Source organism: Podarcis muralis, chromosome 12 (assembly GCF_964188315.1).
Source record: "Podarcis muralis chromosome 12, rPodMur119.hap1.1, whole genome shotgun sequence".
Taxonomy (NCBI): domain Eukaryota; kingdom Metazoa; phylum Chordata; class Lepidosauria; order Squamata; family Lacertidae; genus Podarcis; species Podarcis muralis.
The window spans coordinates 39315474-39336566 of NC_135666.1; the positions used below are offsets into that span (position 1 = coordinate 39315474).

Here is a 21093-nt window from a genome sequence, read left to right on the forward strand (position 1 = left end):
TCATTACAGTGGTGCCCCGCAAGACTGAAAACCCGCTAGACGAAAGGGTTTTCCGTTTTGGAGGCGCTTTGCAAAACGAATTTCCCTATGGGCTTCCTTCGCAAGACGAAAGCCCATAGGGAAATCTCTGGGACAGCGGGGAAGCGCAGTGCGTCTTCCCCACTGTCCTCGGACCTCCTCCCGCCACCAGGCTTCGGAAGGCTGCTCCGAAGCCTGGCGGGGGGCGGAGAGGTTTTTTAAAAACCCCGGGACAGCGGGGGACTTCTCCGCTGTCCGGGGCGATTTTAAAATGCTGCCGGGTGGCAGCGCTGCCGCCCAGCAGCATTTAAAAAAACCCGGGACAGCGGGTTTAAAATCGCCCCGGGCAACGCGATTCTCCGCTGTCCCGGACGGCTTTTGAAGGCAGGCGGGGGGAGCAAAGACTTTCGCCCCCCTCCCGCCTTCAGAAGAGGTCCCGGAGGTCTTCTGAAGGCAGGCGGGGGGCGAAAGTCTTTGTTCCCCCCTGCCTGCCTTCCTGTTCTCCGCTGTCCCGGAGGGCTTTTGAAGGCAGGCGGGGGGGGAGCAAAGACTTTCGCCCCCCTCCCGCCTTCAGAAGAGGTCCTGGAGGTCTTCTGAAGGCAGGCGGGGGGCGAAAGTCTTTGCTCCCCCCTGCCTGCCTTCCCGGGAGAGCGGAGAAACGTGCAGCCTCTCCTTGCGGAGGGGTTGCGCGCAGCTATGGAAGAAGGCAAGGCAGCGAGCAGGATGGATCCTGCTCGCTGTTTTGCCTTCCCCTTTAGCCCCGTGCAGCCTCTCCTTGCGGAGGGGTTGCGTGCAGCTATGGAAGAAGGCAAGGCAGCGAGCAGGATGGATCCCGCTCGCTGTTTTGCCTTCCCCTTTAGCCCCGCGCAGCCTCTCCTTGCGGAGGGGTTGCGCGCAGCTATGGAAGAAGGCAAGGCAGCGAGCAGGATGGATCCCGCTCCCTGTTTTGCCTTCCCCTTTAGCCCCGTGCAGCCTCTCCTTGCCGGGAGACACTGCGCAGGGCTTTCCTGGCTTTTCTGGGAGGTGGGGGAATTCCCCCACCTCCCGCAAAACCGGCAGAAGCCGCGCGCACTTTAAAAGGGCTGCACGGCTTCTCCTGGCTTTCCTGTCCCAGACGGCTTTTGAAGGCAGGCGGGGGGAGCAAAGACTTTCGCCCCCCGCCCGCCTTCAGAAGAGGTCCTGGACCTCTTCTGAAGGCTGGGGGGGGGGCAAAAGTCTCTGTCCCCCCTGCCTGCCTTCCTAGGCGCTTTTAAATCGCCCCGGACAGTGGAGAAGTCCTCCGCTGTCCCGGGGCGATTTTAAAATGCCGCCTGCCAGCATTTTAAGATCGCCCCGGACAGCGGAGAAGCCCTCTGCTGTCCCGGGGTTTTTTAAAATGCTGGGGGGGTGGGAAGAAAAGCTCTTGTCCCCCGTCCCCCCAGCCTTCAGAAGAGGTTGGGGGACAGACTGTCCCCGGACCTGGTCCAAAGTCGGTTTGCATAGGAACACATTAATTGATTTTCAATGCATTCCTATGGGAAACCGTGCATCGCAAGACGAAAAACTCGCAAGAAGAAAAAACTTGCGGAACGAATTAATTTCGTCTTGCGAGGCACCACTGTACCTTATATTATCCCACGTTGTAACCTCTACTGCTGAGTATTTTTGTCAGCCTGTTATGATTATTTTCTTGTTACAATATTTTTCCATATATATTTTTCCATATAATCTATATATAACGTCCAGTCCTCTTTTACATTTTATCATCTTTATTTCTTATTCTATTTGTCATGCTGGCAAGTTCTATATATTCATTCTTCTTGTGATGGTACTTCGTCTGTTCTCCACTTTTGTGCTACCAGAATTTGGGCAGCTGTGGTCACTTAAAAACAGCAAGCAAGCTTCAACACCTTGTATATGTTTCAGAAAATGTGTTTTAAAGCTAGATGTATCCTGAAATTCATAAAAAATGTGAATATTTTAATGCTTAGGCTACATAGCAAATACAATTATATCTATTAAATTATACAGCTTCTGGAACATGGAAAAGGGAAACACTCGAGAACTGTTACTTAGCAAGCTAAAATGAAACATCTCCCATTATATTTCCCCAAACTTGGTTCCTTTCTCAAGTGAGTCCTGTCTTTATTGAACAAATGGACTTTGAGAGTAGCTCATTCCATTTTCACATTAAGACACTAAGAAGAGCTTATAGTCTTCTTGCAGAACCATCTGATCCATGATACTGTTCTGTTCCAGGGGCGTGGGGGAACCTGCAGAGCAGATGGGGTGATGAAGGTTGCAGAAGCTGTGGGGTGGAGGGGAAGTTGGCAAAACTGGCTTCCCGCCTCCATTCTGCTAACCATATCCTTTTGTTAGTGGACAGATAGACAAAGTTGCATTTCCACCATTACCTTTGCCAGGAGCTGATGACGGGGCTCAGATAGGGATGAGGATATATTTGCAACATGCAAGCAATCTCTTTAAACTTTGCACTTGGAATATTAATTGTTCTAAGCATTTTGTTGAGACTAGAAACTGCTTGAAACTATAATACAGTAGGTGCACATTTGCCTAGCTTTTAGGAGCAAAGTTCAGTTTCAGACAAGAAATGTCATAGGAAACTTAGTACAAAAGCTATTTCAAAACTTAGCAGCAAAGGGCCTCCACGTTGAAAGTTAAACGTTGCTGCTATAAAACTATACTTGTAGTTTTTCGTATGTAGCAGGAAGCATTGCAATATGTCATTAGGAATTGGTCAAGAGAACTTGATTTGTAGGATATGTATATATGTAAGGGGCAAGGAAAGTCTCCATTGGCAAGCAATGCTGCAAATGTATAGGTATTGCATGTAAATCATAGTGATGTTTATGGTAGAGTTATGTCGAACTCTTCTTAAATAAGAATAGAAACCCTTTTACTTTTGTGCTGCATAGCTAGTTTATAACTTGTGTTTTAACATGCTGCAGCCTTTGCTCTGCACTGGAGTGAAAACATGGGCATTTCCTTATGGAATGTTTTAAAAACAAACCTTGGTTTCCATGGTGAGTGCATGGGCTATCTCTGATTTACATTGTTTTCTTCATTCTCAGTATGCTTCGTGGTTTTCATGGATGTTTCTGAAAGTACAACAGTTCCTGGGTCAATCCCATCTCAGATAAATATACTAATTTAATATTTAACATTTCTTTGTCACAAATACCTCCCTTACCATAAAAATTAGAGCAAACATTTACACTGGTAACTGAAGTAATCCTCTCTCTAGTTTAGTATTTTAAATTTATTTTTGCACAATGAGTAACTAGGGAGCTCAATATATTTGTTCATTAACCTACACAAGGGTGTAAGCTCTCTCCAGTAAAAATGCTAGCCAATATCAGAGTAATTTAAAATGACAAAATACTACAGGGAATTGAGGCATTATAGAATGAAAATGTGTTCTGTGTTAAAGGAGAAACTTATAATTATTAAAGAACTAGTGTCAAGCGAGCAAGTATTTTCAGTTAATTAAGATGTCTCTGGATAGTTGTTAGATTATACATTTTCCTCATAAAAATATAAAGCACGATACAATTTTTTAAAATTCAGTATACATTATTGCATGCAAATGGTTGGGTTTGCATTTGGGAATTTCCCCCCAGGCTATTCTTATGTGGACTAATGGAGAAATTGCAAATTATTTCAGTTGGGAGTTGAGCCTGAAGCCACATTTGGATGTATTTATAGTATTTATAGTAAGTGGAGAGATGCTAGAACCATAAGTTACGGAACAGGAACATTGCTATATCTAGTTGAACGCGTAACATTCTTGAAACAAGCATGAGGCCCCTGGTTAATATACAGTGGTACCTTGGTTTATGAACAGTCCAGTTTAAGAACCATTTGGTTTACAAACTCCGCAAAACTGGAAATAGTGTCCCGGTTTGAGAACTTTACCTTGGTCTAAGAACGGAATCCGAACAGTGGAAGGGCATCGGTGGCAGGAGGCCTCATTAGGGAAAGTGCGCCTTGGTTTAAGAACGGTTTCAATTTAAGAACTGTCTTCCGGAACAGATTAAGTTCATAAATTGAGGTACCACTGTACTCTTTTTTGGGCAACTCGATTGAACGACTGAAGGATTTGGCACACTCAGATCTGGGAATCAAGAAGACTGTAACCAACCTGGAATTGAGAACATAGCTCCACCCCGAAACTAGATTAAACATACATGGTTCTATGTTCAGTTCCTTCTATAGATTCATTATGGCAACTGATAAGTTGCAATGAGACAAAATTGTTGTACAATATTGGTTTATCCCGCTCACCATGGGACTAGTAACACCTACTGTCCTGCATTTCCTTGAAACCCTAAGAAAATGCTTTCCTTTAGCTAAAAGTTCTGATAAAATGGGTGATGAAATTATGAGGTATAAGGGGATAATACAAAAACATGTTTATTACACTTTTAATGCAAGGAAATGAGACCCCCCCTCCAAGATTAGATTACATTGTGACACTGAGAGATATTTTGTGACGGATCCAAAGAGTTCTTAGGACTTGTGACTAGGACTGGACAGCTGGGATCCAAAAGGGGGATTGGAGAGAGGAATCCACATGTGCAGACAGAGTTTTGCTTTGTTTTTGATGTAACCGTTCCAAATATCAAGTACATATGCTGCTTTTAAAAACTGCAGTGCTTTCCCAGTTTGGCAGTGGGAATTCTGCAGCAAAAAAAATGCAGGCAAAAATTTGTTCAAATTCCCGTTCCCTCCTGCTAAGTCTTTCGGGAGCCACCCAAAGTGGGTGGGGCAACCCAGTTAGTTAGATGGATGGCATACAAATAATAATAAAATGATTAGTAGTAGTAGTGGTAGTTTTATGTATTATTTATTGATTTGTCACTTTCCACACACAGAAGAGTGTCCCAAAGCAACTTATAGTTTAGGGGGAAGACGATGAGTGAGGGGGGAGCATGTTAGATGTGTATAAAATGTATGCATCAGGTGTAGAAAGTGAGTATAGGTTTTTCTCTTTCAAAATGCTAGAACTTGTAAGAACAAGATGCTGTATTTATTAGATGGTTCTTTCTCCCGCATGGCTTTTTTTAAAAAAGTAGTTAAAGTAGGGAAAACGCTTTTAGGCAGTTCTAGAGAGGTCAATAAAGTTCTTTTCAAGCTTTGTCTACTTGTTTCGTTGATGAATAGCACCATGCAGTCCACAACGTACAAATACATGGTTTTCAGACCAATTGGGAACACCAGACAAATTCTGTTTCTTAAACCTCGTCCAAGCTCTTATATGAATGACAAGTACTTTATTGTAAACATAAGTAACACCCAGAAGATTTGTTTTCTTACAATGGCAATTTTGGACAGCATTTAAAGCAGTAGAAAGATCAATTACACTTCATTATAAATTGACTTTGATTGCCTGGGCCTAACCACAGCTGGTCGGTAATGAGGTTACTATTGATTGCCGTCTTGTTTGCAAGTTCTTTTCCCTATGTGCTGTCACAGAGGTTGATGTAAAAAGCTCCTCTTAAGTGAAGGTCTGTACTTCACCAATCCCAGAAGTTATCATTGAAATTATAAGGTATACGAAGAAAGTAAAGTTTCAGAAAACATTTTGATAGGCAATAGCTGTTAAGTTTATTTACATGCTATGTGTTATTGCCAATATAATTATAGAGGTTATGAAATGCTACACATTTGCTAGAGCGGTAGGTATAATATCAGTGGCCTTCTCCCAGGTACAGTGGTGCCCCGCAAGATGAATGCCTCGCAAGACGGAAAACCCGCTAGACGAAAGGGTTTTCCGTTTTAGAGGCGCTTCGCAAAACGAATTTCCCTATGGGGTTGCTTCGCAAGACGAAAAAATCTTGCGCGTCCCCGCGGGTTTTTTTCGCCCCCCCTTTCCTAAGCCGCTAAGCCGCCTATCAGCTGTTCCGCTGATAACCCGCTTAACAGCTGATCGCGAAAAGCCGCTAGACTGCTGTAGCGCTAATCCGCTAAGCTGTCAATGGGCTTGCTTCGCAAGACAAAAAAACCGCTAGACGAAGAGAATCGCGGAACGGATTCTTTTCGTCTTGCGAGGCACCACTGTAGTACTATTTCTGTAGTAACAACTTGTGAGCCTGCAGCTCTGGAAAAGCATTTAATGAAGGCTACTGACAAAGCTTGAGATTAGGTTAGATTGGAGAGTCAGAAATGAAGCCCTATGACTCTGTAAAATGTTGAACAAACCAAGAACATTGCAGTTGTTTGGACACACTCATATATTGATCTATAGCGAGAGCAGGTAACTCTTCAGATGTTGTTGGACTACAAACCGCCATGTAAGATCTTAATTAGTATCTGTTTTCAAGTGATCTGACAAGTGTCACTATCTGATAAATAGTATTTTAAATCATCTCTCCATAGTTAAATCGTTGCCTTGTTTGGTGGGTTAGTGTAATTCCCTTACTGGATGTGCTGGAACCATCACAATTTGATATATGTATAGATCCTGGGGCCCGGTTAATACTTAAGATGTTCTTAACTTCTTGAGACATTGCAAATCTGTACATAATTTCTAGTTCTGCAATCTCGTCATTAGGATAGAGGTTAAAGGATTACCTTCATATTACCTCTCTTAATAAAGTTGCATAACTGCTCATGCCTAACTATCCATCTAAGTTCCCGATGGACAAATTCTTACTTGAGCTGCCTAATTCCCAGGTCCTGATGAAGCTCTCATACCTAGATGTGACTCCAAGCCAGTTAATGTATTTCAGAAAAGCTGTGCCCATATTTCCACAGAATATGGACTGCGTATTTTCTCAAAATGTTAATGTTTTGGGTAACATTTGAAATGCAGCTCCATGTATACACCACTCAAGCGGCTCAGTCACTGAGTTCTCTTTATTTTGAGTTCTTATCACAGTTCCATGAAAAATGGAAATGAATAAACCCTGTATTTCTAATGACAAAATAATTCTAAAGGAAAAAGAGTGATAAAAAAGACCTGATAGACACTAAGAAAAGGCTGGATAACTGTTTCTTATAGCAATACTGAGTGTTAGGTTAGGACTATTTAAAAGTTGCTTTTTCTTGTCAGATTCAACCACTTAACGTGACCTACTTTGCTAGTTCAACTTTTAGTATAACAGTGTATTGGGTGAAAGAAATTCCTCAAGTAAAATCAAACCCTAAGGCAAGTAGCTTTTGCCCTACAAGACTGAACTAAACAATTTTGTATTCATCCTTAGTGACCTGTCTTTTGTTTTAACTTCTTCTGCATGTCCTTTAGAAAACCCCTCTTTACTAAGCTTATGTCTTAATTGCCATTATATTGCCACTAAAAGCTTTTCATGCTATCAGATTTTAAGATGTGTCCCATTTCGCTTTCTCATTGGAATTGTTTATGGTTGGACCTTCTTAGGCTCCTTTCCACAGCTCATTTGGAAGCTACTAACCACAGTTTGCAGTTCACTGGAAACTATGGTTAACTGCGGCTCTGTGACTTGTTTCTGCACTTTCCCCAAAGGAGGAGCAAAGGGGCTGCATGTGGGTGCATATCCTGGCTTATTTAGTCATTATTTGATTGGGCCAATTGGACAGTTTGGTCTGGAAGAGTGTAGTTTCAGGGTGAAGCAGGAAAATACACCATGACAGAAGAAGGCAACAAACGAGAATAAAGCTAAAGTAAATTAACTCCACTGAGGGGAGGTAATGAAAAACAGGTTTTTGAATGTGCTCCAATAACCCTGAAAGTGAGACACTGAAATAATGAGTAAATGATAATCTGAAAACAAAAAGAGGATTACAAAGGATTTCTTTCTGCTATTGGATTTTCTGTATTTTGGAGATGGATCACATTAACTTGACAGCTGAAGATATTGCTATAAGGTATTGCTTATTGCTATATATTGAAGACTTATTGCTGTATTGAATCTTCAGAAAATAATCACTAACTGAACGCTGGGATTGGCTTCAGAGTTTGTCATGCTTAGAGTAAACCAACTGAAATCAATGGGATGCAATGGGTTTACTGAAAGCATTTCAAAGGCCTTCATCATTAAACTTGTGACTTTATGAACCAAATTTTTAAATCAGTTGGTGGGCACAGGATATACAGTCTAGCACAGGGCACGGTACAATTCCCCACCTGCTAATTCAATGTGCTGCCTTCATTAAATGTTTCTTGAGGAGTCTTAAAATAATTTAAAGATAATTTGCCTTTCTGTGCATTATTTATAAAATATATGGGTTGCATGATCTTTTGCCCCTTATTTTTATAGGAGAGAAATTGAGACCGGGCTATTTTTTAGGAGTAGGGAGACTATGAAACTATACGAAGTTGACCTCACCTGGCTTGGAGATGTTTCTGCAGTGTTGTGGCAGTTCCCTTCTTTAGTGAAAACGGTTTCAACTCATCAGTGTAGTGACATTTCCCTGGCTGCCTTGCTGTTTGCTAGGCAGTGGATATGTGAGGAAATATTTGACAGATCTCAGGCCCTGTTTGACTGCATTTTGTTCCGACAAGCAATACTTGGCAAGATTCAGGATTGTGGACTTTTATGTATCCACACAGGGCCAATTTAAACTCTAGCCATGAAATCAATGTTCAGCATTGCTTCTGGGATTTGTGGGTCGAAACATATATACAGAATGTTCTCATGGAAGCACTGTATTCTAAAAGGAGCAACCTATGCATTTTATTGCCTAACTACACCTCTAAATCTGTAGAATCCACAAACACTCAGACACAATTAACATGGCAAATTCTGACACTTTGAAATGCCTGTTAGTAAAGAAGGATGACTTGGCATATTAGCAAATAAATAAGTGAGTACAAATAACAGCCCTGTGAATATGTTTTCCTTAGGGAGGCAATTATAGAATCTTGTACATTCGCATATGATCGAATTACTAGAACATATGTGAACTTTTCAAAGGCACCATATTTTTTGCTCTATAAGACGCACCAGACCATAAGACGCACCTAGTTTTTGGAGGAGGAAAACAAGAAAAAAAATATATTCTGACTCCCAGAGCCAGAACAGCAAGAGGGATCTGGCTTCTGGGATAGCCGCGTGAAGCCTCTTCAGGGCAGCGGGATGAAGGCTCCCCCAAGAGTCACGCTCCCTTTAAAGAGCACGCGGAGCGTGTGTGCGGCTCTTTAAAGGGAGCGCTGAGCAGAGCCTCCTGTCTGCATTCGCTCCATAAGACGCACACACATTCCCCCTTACTTTTTAAGAGGGGAAAATTGTGTCTTATACGAAATTATGCGAAAAATATGGTACTTTGAGTCTCTGAGAAAAGTGGGGTATAAATCTAAATAAACAGCTTTTTAAAAAAGTAATGCAGTAGTGTCCATAGGCTGCAGCTCCACAGGGCTGAGGTGTCTTCAGCCCCTCAAGGCTGTTGGGATGGGACTGAGGGCCCCACCCCAATCTTGAGGGTTTGGGCCTCGCGACACCAGGCCTCATGGGGGTGGCAGCAGGCCTCATGGCGTGTGTTGCTCGTATGTTGGACAGAACTTGGCGCTTCTGGTAGTGTCACCAGCAGTGTAGTAATCTGAGATTGTTAGAATACAAAGTTTAGAAAGGAACCACAGCTCTGTAGCAGAGTTTATCCTTTGCAAATGGAAGGCCACAATTGTCCCGTTTTAATCTCTAGCAACTTCAATTAAGAAAAGAGCTCCGGTAGTGAAATACGTTCCGCCTAAGAAATGGCCAGTTCATGCAGGCTGTGAGTCTGGATTCGCCAGTGCTCTGACTTCTAGTTTTCATTGCTCATTTTCTCATTGCTCAAGTTGTTCTCTTGTTACAGATGATTCAAACTATCAAGACTCTGATAGAAAATGCAGATAATGTATATGAAAAAATAGCCCAGTGCCAAAAAGCAGGTAAGGACACAACTCTGCTTTTATTCAGCTTTCTGCAGTGGGTTAACATATTCTACTAAAAGTGTAAAAATAGTCGCACATCAATGTATTATATAACCAACATGATTCAACAGATGAATTTCAATTACTTACTTTTTGGTTTTTGTGTTAAAGATTTTAGGAGCTATGTGAGAGTTATGTTTCTTTGATACATGGAACATTGCAGCTGATTATTCTATTCTTTCATTTTTCATTTCAACTTACAATGAGTAAAAAACTTGCTTTTTGGCTGAGTGAAACGTTTTGGCAAGTGATTTGCCAAAGGTCTCACATTAGCCTTAACTCGGAAAAGAATCAAGATTTGCCTCAGTCTGCCAATGCCAAAATTTAAAAGCGTTAACTGGAACAAGAATTAAATGAGCAGCTTCCACCTGACAGGGAAGTTTAATAGCATTTAAAATCACATATAATATTTATAATACATAGTATACAGCTTCCCTGTCTCAATTATTTCCATCTTTTATGTGACAATGAAATAGTGAAAATATAGTGTGTTGGCAGGATTTCTCTAAGGATGGATTTATGCCATTTGGAAGCAATGTATATACAGTTGTGAGCCAGAGGATCTCACATTATAGGTCATTTAATTTCTACCTATTTTGTTTTGTTTTGTTTGTAAAGCAGAAAGTAATACATGTCTTGCAGGTGTAATTACATTTTTAGGACCAGATAGGAATGAGTTTTTTGCAGCTGAGTGGAACAGATGACGATTTAATTATCAAAATGCTGGAAATTAATGTGTAATTGATACCATTGCATTTATCACAAAGAAAATAGAAAGATGTTTTTGTTGGTCTAAACAGCATGAAAAGCTTTTTAGTTAGAACTCTTTCTTCCTGCCTGATGAATTGTCTAGGAAGGTTGTGATCTTTAACCCTTTACCTGTCAGTAAACCCATTGGGTGGTATTCAGTACTAGTCCTAATCAGAGTGGGTCCTTTGAGATTAGTGGACATGAACTGGGTTCATTAATTTAAGTGGTTCTACTCTGAGTAGGAACCCATTGAACTTAGAACACAGAGCAGGCAGGCACAGGATTGCACTGCTAAAAGTATCAGTGGAATTACTTATTACCCAAACTAAGCAGTCTGATTAGCACATGCATTTTGGAGGTGTTGTTCTGCCTTCAAGGGACCATTTCTTGGTGTCAGTGTGAAGAATGTTGTGGTCCTTATACACTGAAGCTCCTAGGGACTGCTTCATATGACGGCTGTGATTTACGATGTTTCTGCAACTTGTTCTAGTGCATTAGTCTTGTATTAGATTGTTTTGCAATGCTTTCCCAAGAGGGATTATAGCTTTTGTTAACAAAAGTACAACAAAAACAAATGTGATTCAGAGATACATCGAGTTGGAAGGGACCATGAGTGTCATCTAGTCCAACTCCCTGTGATGCAAGAACCTTTTACCCAACGTGGGACTCAAAACTCATGACCCTCAGATAAAGACCGACTGAGCTATTTGTGGTATAAAAAGTTACAGGATTCCACCAGATTGGATGTGCACAGATTGGAGGTGAAGCAAAATTTTTGCATGCGCAATCATCATAAATGGGCAATAGAAAGGATGTCTGATCCTACTAACAATGTAGACTGTTTCCATTCCCCGGCATTTTCAGTAAGGCATGTGGCAAACTGTTGATTCAAGTAGTTATGGCATGGAGCCCCACAGTGCACAAAAGCCTTCAGTGCTGAAGTTGCGTTGGGGAAGTGGTGGGTGCAATTGTTGAACTGGGTGTGCGTGTGAAGTCTGACTCGCTCCACGGCTCAGGTTCTGATTTAGCAAGCCACTGTATATGGTTCAATATTAACCTATCAAATATTTGTATTAATAAGTAACCTTGGTCTGGCTGATAAACCTCCAGTGTTTAGTTATCCTTATGTTTGTTTTGTGCAAAAAAAAATATGTTGCTGGATATTTTTTGCACTGCATTTAATGACCAAGTTGTCTTTTATGAAGGAGTAAAGAGAAAGGTAGATGAATATTTTTTACATAGCATCCTGATTTTGCAAATTCTTTCAGGAAGCAACAACCTTGACTTGCATTTTTAGTTCCACAAACACATGGGGGTGTAACTTTGTTTGCAGCGGAATTTTCCCATGGGCTGTGTTTAGGATTAAAAATCCTTCTGTGTATTCTTGGTCTATGCAGATGCATGAGTCTACATAGATCTCTACTAACTTTTTAAGGTAAAATGTACAATAGTTTTATCTTTGCTCTAGGGGTATGTGTGTTTGTGTTGTCCCACCTCAGACTTCAGATGGAGGTTCACATGAGTGAATCCTCTTTCATACAAAGTAATTCCACATAAAAAAACTAGGTTAGGTAGAACAATTGTAGCCTAGTCATTTCCCTGACAAGTTAATACTTTTATACATAGTGATTTCTCAGTGTCTTAAAGTGGTATCCTCAGCTCATCAACCAGGTGAAGCCATCTGCATAGAGCTATTATTCTGTTTCTTTGCATCAGAAAGATACTCTCCTTGTTATGACTTCATTTCTTTTTCTTATATGAAGTTTTATCAACAGTATTCATTCTAGCAGTAATACTCTTTAGCCAGATGGCAGCCTTCTAGTGTGTTTCCTGAGGCAATTTATCACTCATGCCATTTGACTATTTTGCCTTTTAGAACCTTTCTAGACACTGCATTGAAACTTTCAAGAATACAGTTCTAAAGGGGAAAATATTTTATTCATCTATAAGGGCCCTGAGATTGCCATTTCTTTATTTGCTTTCCTCTTTTGAAAGTGCAAAGAAGATTTGTAAGTCACTGTGTTTCAGAATTAATGAGCTATCATCATTAACTGACACCTTGTTTAGTTGGTAGAAACCAAGCGCATCAGATCCAGTATGTATTAATGCAAAAATAGTTAATTTACTATCATGTTGTATTGCTTAGCAGAGGCAATGATAAAGAAGAGAGGCAGCACCAGGTGAACCTCCCTAGACCCTTGTGAAAATGAGGTGATCCCTGTTATTTTGTGTTCTCTCTCACATAAGTTTAGAGCAAATTAATCATTCTGCTGCAGCAAATCTTGCATGACTTACATTGGCTTAATATATAGTTGGCAGAGGTTTCTTGTATAAGTTATCGCTTCATTTTCTTCATATTCTCTTCGGTCACTTTTGTTTTGTTTTTCCTTCCCCCAGCGATGGAGTTCCATGAGAATTTACAAAGTATAGGAGCCAAGGAAGGTTTAAAGGAGAGAAAGCTACAAAAAGCAGTGGAGAGCTTTACCTGGAATATTACAATCCTAAAGGTATGTCTTTTTAAAGTTGAATACTTTTTGAAACATAAACAACCATGTTTAGACCATTACCAGAAATGTGATAATTAACATTACACTATACCAAGTGTGGTTCTACTGAATACAAAGTTTGATGATACTTGGAAATGCTGTCCTTTTGTTGAATTTACAGAAACATTTTTGTCTTGGATATGAACAGTATAGCATCACCCTTTATTAGTTAGATGCAGCTGGAATACGTGTCTAGTTTTAGCCATCAAAGACATAGGAATAAAAACTGCACAGATGATGGAGGGTGGAGAACATCTGGTTCTCCAGATGTTGCTGGACTACCAGCTCCCATCATTGCCTTGATATCTGGGGCTGACAGGAGTAACAGCAACAGATTCTGTGACAGGCAGCAAGCCTCCAGGGTCTCAAGGGTCTTTCACAAAGGTGGCATTTTTCCATCTTCGCTGTATTAAGTAGTTTCTCGCCCTGATCTGGCCACAGTGATCCATGCGATGGTCACATCTAGGCTTGATTATTGTAACTTGCTCTATACGGGGATGCCTTGAAGCTGACCCAGAAACTCCAGCGGGTGCAGAATGCTGTGGCAAGGCTCCTTACGGGGTCCTTGCCACAGGATCACATTCATCCAGTGCTTTACCAGCTGCACTGGCTCCTGGTGGAGTACAGGGTCAGGTTTAGGGTGCTGGTATTGACCTTTAAAGCCCTATGTGGCCTAGGACCTACGTACCTACGGGACCTCCTCTCCTGGTATGCCCCGCGGAGGACCTTAAGGTTCACAAATGACAACATTTTGGAGGTCCCAAGTCTCAAGGTGGTTAGATTGGTCTCAACTAGGGCCAGGGCCTTTTCAGTACTGGCCCCAACTTGGTGGAATTCTCTGTCACAAGAGACTAGGGCCCTGCGGGACATGACATCTTTCCTCAGGGCCTGCAAGACAGAGCAGTTCCGCCTGGCCTTTGGTTTAGACTCAGTCTGACCCTTATGTTTCCCTCCCCTTATGGTTTTGATTTATCAGCTACTTTAAAATGAGGCTGCATTTTAAATTGTATTTTAAATTGGTCCCCCCCCCATTATGTTTTTATTGTAATTTTACTGGTGTTGGCCGCCCTGAGCCCGGCTCTGACCAGGGAGGGCGGGATATAAATAAAATTTTTATTATTATTATTATTATTATTATTATTATTATTATTATTATTATTGTGTTTAACTGACCTTCTTAGCTGGAGATTATGGAAAAGTGATGAAATGAATGCAATGCAGTGAAAATAAGCGTGGACAGGGGCTCCTGGGTGTCAGGTGCACTTGTGAAGTAGCACTAATCTGCGAGGATGAAGAACTACAGATAATCTTCAGGATTTTCTGAGCAAGCAATTCCTGAAGTCTCCTTTGCATTCATGGCGCAACCTTAGTATCAACCCTCAACGTAACTCTTCTTTAACCTCTTCAGCTGCCTTGTGCACAAAGGCCGCTACTTCCCTGTAAAAGATCACATGTCTAAAATAAGGGCCACTGGCACATGGAATCAAAGGCCCGGGGGATATACATTGTGTCGTATTTAGACCCTGCCCTTTGACACATGGAACTTGTGCAAATAAAATGAGGTCCTCAACAGCGATGTGAAGTAAATTGCACTTAGAGACCATTATGGCCATGGCCACAAGCTTCATGATTGAACCTCTCATTGCTATATCCACACCTCAGTAACCTCAAGACACGATTAAACATACTGATTATTCTGCACCCCCTTGAATAAGCATGATGGTTTACTAGTTGATTTAGACCTTATTTAAGATGGGGAAATAATAGACATCAAAGATCATTGCACTTTTTGTTTCTTTAAAACATCTATTTAAAAGAACATTTGCCAATGTTGTTGTGTTCCTGTTGCAATGTTTTCTTTTTAAAAAACATTCTAGTGATATCAGAATCCCCCGTTGTCAGACTATAAACTTGGCATCATTAAAACCGATTTTTATGTGAAGTGGATAGGGCTCTAAAGAGGCTCCGTGAAGCTATTAGAAATCTGTTTACTTCTTTGAAAGGAAGCAGCTGAATTAACATTAATGCAGTTAGGAAGAGAAAATTAAATACTTTGCCGCTCTTTTGAAAAGTATCAATGGTACTTAATGAGGTACACAGGAGGGAAAGTATTAACATCTTTTCTTTTTTAGGCACTGCATATGCTCGCTTCACACTTCTCTAGGCTTAACTCCATCTTAACATTTTTGCTTTACATTTTGCATGAATTTAAAATCATATAATAAACAAAGCCTTTTTTCATATGGAAGTATACAATTAAAATGCAGAGTTGTTTCCATTTGTTCTCAGCAGTGTTTTCCATTCAGCAAAATGGAAGAAGTGGCAAAGTTAGTGCAGCTGCCTGCCTGTAATTCATTCCCTGTCTTTCTTCCCCAAACAGATAAAGGTCCCATTTGCCCACCGAATAACTCATCTCTGCACTAAACTCTGGAATCTATTTTAACGACATCACATTTCATGGCACTCTCTCTCTCTCCCACACACTTTTGAAAGCTTTCTTTCAGTTTTTCAAAAATACAGTTTCATCTCACCTCCTCTCAGCTTCATTCTTCCCACTCACTAACTTGTCATAGAATTCTATTGTAGAAACACATCCAACATACAAACTGTAAACCTCATCTTAATTCCCTCCCACACATCTCAGCAAAGCAGCCCATCTTTCCTGGCCTCTAGTGCTGCACTTAGGGAGCACCTGTGGAGGGAGGGATGAACAATGTGAACAAGTCATCTTAAGAAAACTCTTGCTGTTTGCCCTCCTAAGATACAAAAACTAGCAAATTCAGGACCCTATGAAACAATTCATTTACTAGTAATATTTCAGAAAGCAACATTTTATTTATCAATTTACCTCTTGGAAGCCATTTTGGCATATAAGCCATTTACAACTATAAAATCAAGCCAAAATTAAAATACACAATAATGTTAAAACATCCTTAATTAAAATGTATGTAAAGCAAATGAACAATTCAAACAGTTTAAAAACAAACCACGAGTTCAATTCAGGGAAATGTTTGCCTAAACAAGCACATTTTTAGGGAGCTGGCGAAATGTCAACTTTTTTAGGGACTCTTGTATTTCAGTAGGGAGAGTGTTCCACAAGCACTGGTGTTACCAGTAAGAGAGTCTGCTCTGTGTTACCACAAGCCAATAATCATCAGCCTTGAAGAAACTAGCCAGATTCCATTAGCTGATTCCATTATGGGGCAGTGAATATGCCATTTGTGGAAAGTGTTATTAAATTATTTCCCATTAAAATTAACTTGCTCACCTTTAGGAACAGGCCTTGGAGCTCACTCAGTAGCAACTGTTCTCTGGAAGCCATGTATCAGCCTTAAGCTTCTTAAATAATTTGCTTTACATTTGTGATCAAAGACTTATTTTGGAGTTTTGATGGATTTGGCTGTGCCCTTTTTGCAGAGAAAAAAATTCCAAGTGTTGAGTTTTGCTTGGGGTTCCTCTGCAGTTGCTAGCAGCTTCTGAATTTTCTGTCAGTTATAGCTCACTTTATTTACAAGTAACAGATAAGCAGACAAGGCAGCTGAAAACTGCTTCAGTTGGGCTGCAGTTGGATTCTAAGCACTCTGAAAATTGCACCCAGCATTTAATTCACTCGGTTTATTTTAGCAAGAGTCAGCCTAGATTAGCTTAGATTTAAACAAACCAAAGTGAAAACATGAACTAAATAAATGATTCTGTGCTGAAGTTCATAGAAACATTTGTGATAACGTACGTATGATTCATCTGCTCTGCCATATAATGTTTCATGTATCTTTCTTTGTTTCCTTTTTCATGGGAATTTTAAAAGGATACCAGTTTTGTTTTGACAGATTAAAGATTGCCACTGAAGCCAGAGTCTAATGAATAGATGTTCTTCCCTACAGAAAAAAACTCAACATTGTCATATGAATGTTCATAGGGGTTTTGGTCTTTCTGTTTTATTATTCAGCTAGTGGAGTCTTTCCCAGTTCTATAAGATTTGCTCTGTATTCTTGGACCATGATTTTATGGTCCAAGCTGCTTTTCTTAGAAGAATGCAGTGTCTGCCTTATCCTCAAGGTCTGGAACTTTGCCAGACTTGTGGTTTTCTGCTCTGCAAAGCATTCCACCCTCCAGAGAAAGTCGGGAATAGTCCATCCCACCAACAGCTCCAAAGGAGTTGCTAATGAAAGAATGTGATTATTGTATCACCCAACCCTTCCTATATGCTCATTTTCTTTACATACAAGCACTGCCCCTACCCCATAAGCCATTCAGCCCATGCCAAAACCACTTATTGGAACTCCAGTTCAGAACAGGGCTCTTCTGCCTATGCCTGGAGCGCTGGCCAATGAAACTGAAAATAACCTGAAGCCTGTGATCATGCACACACATGCATCTTTTTTTTTTTGAAAGGTAGCTGCTATCCCTGGGCACTCTCTTCCTAACTCTGAATGTTACAAAGAAGCTCAGTATAAAGGCACTGCAGTTGCTGGATCACAATGAATAATAAACTCCTGATGGCTCTTGGATTCCATCCACAACAATAAAACTCTTAGCAAAAGTTATTTGCCCAGAATTGTTTGGTGGGAAATATTGTCTTTTAAATGCATCCAGCCAGTTGAATGCAGTTCAATCCAGTGTGTGTGTGTCTTAGCTCAAGTAATCTGGTTTTCATCTTCATGAACTAGGCTGTGGTACAATAAATCAAGTCTAGAAAATGGTCTCATTATTGATAGCTGTGACTGCTTTTGTTCTTAACAGGGGCAGGCTGATCTTCTCAAAGATGCTAAGAACAAAGCCCTGGAGAACCTAAAGCAAATCCACTATGCTACTGTTTCATGTGGACTGAATAAGCCAGGATCAGAAACAGCCGAGGGTTCAAAGCCCCGTCGAAGCCTGGAGGCTATACCTGAAAAGGCGGGTGAAGAAAATGGAGAATGAAAGAACATTCTCATTATTTTGGAGTTTATAACTCTGCAACCATTGTAGCTGCACAAGACATTTTGCTTTGCACTTACTACTAGTGGGAGGGGAAATCCTGGAATTTTAAAAGCACAACTGGAGAAGCTAATTACTATCCATGAAAACTGTGAATGTACATAGCAATTCTGTGTGCAGAGGCAACTGAATTGTTCTAACACGGAAATAATATTGCTGGCTAAAACACTCTGTATATGTGTAAAAGATGTCATGATTCAATAATCTTGTGCAGAAAAAATATCATTGTCATTTAACAGAAAAACAAATTGGTTTTCCTGACTGGAAATACGTTATAATGGCAAGGGAAGGAGCTTTTGTCATTGCTCAGAAAAGTGCCTTGATTTTTGGGGAAAATCTAGGTGTGCAGTGATTCCTTGATTTAGGAGCAGTGCAGTTCTATAATAGTTTGTTGTGTTAGGCCTGTTGTTGCACATCTAACTTAAAAATCAGGGCTGAAAATGTAAGCAAATGCACAGATTAAGCAAAATTCTATGATGAAGATACTTGGCAGTGTTCAGCTTTGAAAGTGCTACTCTTTTGGGTTTCTTTTTTTGTTGTTGAGCCATAAATAAAAAGGGGAATGTAAATACAAAGTGCTTACTCCTGGCACAGTGCACTGTGGGAGAGCCGTTGCATAGAAGGAACATGTGCAATCAGTCAGCCATTAAATGCCTGAGTAAGGTGCATATACCTATTTCCACCTAAGAACATCTGCAGATGTCTACAGCTAATGTAAAAGTGACCAAACTGCAAACAAAATACTGTACATAGTTTTATCATTTTGTGGAAGTGAAGAAGTAATTCACATTAAAATGTTTTATGATACAATTCCCATGTTATTGGCCTAAAACTGAAGTTCAATTTTTGTTTTGTTTCAGGTTTTTAAATAGCCTTTTTAAACTTCCAGATCCATCAATCTTCCCGTTACGTGGTTTTAACATGGATTTGTTTTTCGAAATTTCATACTCACTGTAAGCTGAATATACAAACCAAGATCTGCCTCCTAATGTTTCTGCTAAAAATAATAAAATGGGGTACGACATCACAAGGTGCAATAAATTTGAAGCAAATGAAGTCAGTTTTAAGAGATTTAAATTGTCTTTTTGTTGAGTGCCAGCGTCAACCCTAATTTTGTTAGAGACAAGATAATCAAGTGAGTGCTTACCATGCTCAGCGGATAAGACAAGCTTGATCCAAAATGTTCTGTGCACCTCAGAAACACCATTCCCTTCCGGCAAAGCCTTCTCAATAAGAGATACACCATTTAAGCAACACAGTTAGGATTTCTTACTCAAATGATTTCAGTTCAAGCAGTGCTATTTTTCTGGGGAAATGTTCTGTTCTTTTATCATGGCAATGGCGCCCATCTGAGAGGTGCCGGAACTGAGTTCCGCTGAGTTCCAGCTGAAAGAAGCCCTAGGTTCAAGTATAAATAGCTGCAATGTTGTAAGGTGAAGCATTAAGGACTGAATCAGGACTACCACCTGAACAGTGAATCAGCCAGTGACAACACTAGAGGCAGTCCTACAGTGAAAGGCTATACAGAGTAGATTGCATTAACTTTGCATCTGCAGAATCGGTTCACCAATCTTGTTGCCACCAAGAGATGTTTCCCCTGGACACATTTTCTTTGCCAGTTCTCTGCTGAATGGGTGGAGACGGGCACAGCCTGGGTGTGGCCAGATAAGAGGTGCAACCAGCAGAACAGCTCACTTCCCTTTTCACGAGAGAGATGGGGGTAAGGGATGGCTTTTAAATAGGCCTCTAGCCTCTGAACTGTGGGTCGCCACTTAAGCAAAGACTACAGTTGTGTTAGTCTTGTGGTTGTGCAAATTCAACACCCCTTTCAAGTCCAGTGGATGAAACGGTATCAAGTTGTGGAACTAAAGAAGGGCTATCTGTGTTCTGCTTATCTTAAACTATGCTGGGATAGACGATACCTTCTTGCTCAGTGAACTAGCAGCCTTATCATTGCATGTTGCTGTCCTCCAGTTGCCTTCCAAACACCTTTAAAGGTATAGATAAGCCTACCAGTGCAATATCAAGCCGTCAAAACACACCTAAAATCACCGGGAAGTTCTGCTTCCTGCTTGTGCCTCATCTGGTTTTGTTTTCTTCACAAAAAGAAACCTCTTCCTTAAAACTTAAGCACAGCAAGAGTAAAGTGCAATGGTTTCCTTTCATGTTGCAATCTCATTTGTGGTGTCCCTTCCTCTGCACTGCACTGCCTCCCAGAGCAAAAACATAACTGGCACAACAGTTTGTGCTGGTGACTTGGCTCATTGGCTCAGCTGCCTGAGCCCATGGAAATATGACAGAGTCACATTTATTGGCACTTGCTGATCGCATGGTACTGGGTGCACCAACCAAGGAAAGGACAGTCTGTAACAAGACTAAACAGGAATGGCAGAGGGATGAAGAACTTTTTGCTTGAGAACGGAATTATAGGCCTCTCTGCTCAAGAACCAGACCAAATCATGGCTTCTTCAGTCAAGTTTAGTTACCCAAACTAATGCCATATCCTACCATTCTTACCTGCCACAATGTGCATGAGGACCAATGTCACATGAGCTCCAATTTTATTCCAGTGGCTCCCTGCACCTGCCTTATTAATAAGCTGAGAGAAAAAATGAAGGAGAAATGTCTGATGGACATTTCCAACCGATGTCAGAAAGACTTGTTCACAGTGCCCCCCCAAAGGCCCCAACGTTGTGCAGGCAGCTGTGCAGGCAGCAACCTGATTTGTCCCTTAGCCTCTGCGTAGGGGACAAATAATTGGCTCTTGCTTGAAGGAAGATAGAAAAAGTCTCCAAAGTGAGATACCATGTGGAAAACGAGACAGCTGGCAACCCTTGTTCTAGACAGGGCTTGCTGTGAAGTGCTCTTAATGTTGCTTAAGGATCAATTCATTGTCATTATGGGATGGACAAG

General features: G+C 40.9%; 2 protein-coding genes across 5 annotated transcripts in view; one reads left to right on the top strand and one right to left on the bottom strand.

Moving 5' to 3' along the window:
• The window catches only part of PLCL2 (phospholipase C like 2), a 98221-nt gene extending 78981 nt beyond the window's left edge, over window positions 1-19240 (top strand). For all 4 annotated transcript variants that reach the window (XM_077937061.1, XM_077937063.1, XM_028750598.2 and 1 more), the window contains 3 exons: window positions 9790-9865; window positions 13055-13164; window positions 17944-19240. In XM_077937061.1, coding sequence (XP_077793187.1) covers window positions 9790-9865; window positions 13055-13164; window positions 17944-18123 — 366 coding nt within the window. In that variant the 3' untranslated portion in view covers window positions 18124-19240. The remainder of the gene's footprint in view (window positions 1-9789; window positions 9866-13054; window positions 13165-17943) is intronic.
• TBC1D5 (TBC1 domain family member 5) overlaps window positions 2927-21093 on the bottom strand; it is a 286484-nt gene continuing 268317 nt past the window's right edge. The window contains exon 23 of the mRNA XM_028750607.2: window positions 2927-3116. Within this exon, the coding sequence (XP_028606440.2) occupies window positions 3105-3116 (12 nt within the window). The 3' untranslated portion in view covers window positions 2927-3104. The remainder of the gene's footprint in view (window positions 3117-21093) is intronic.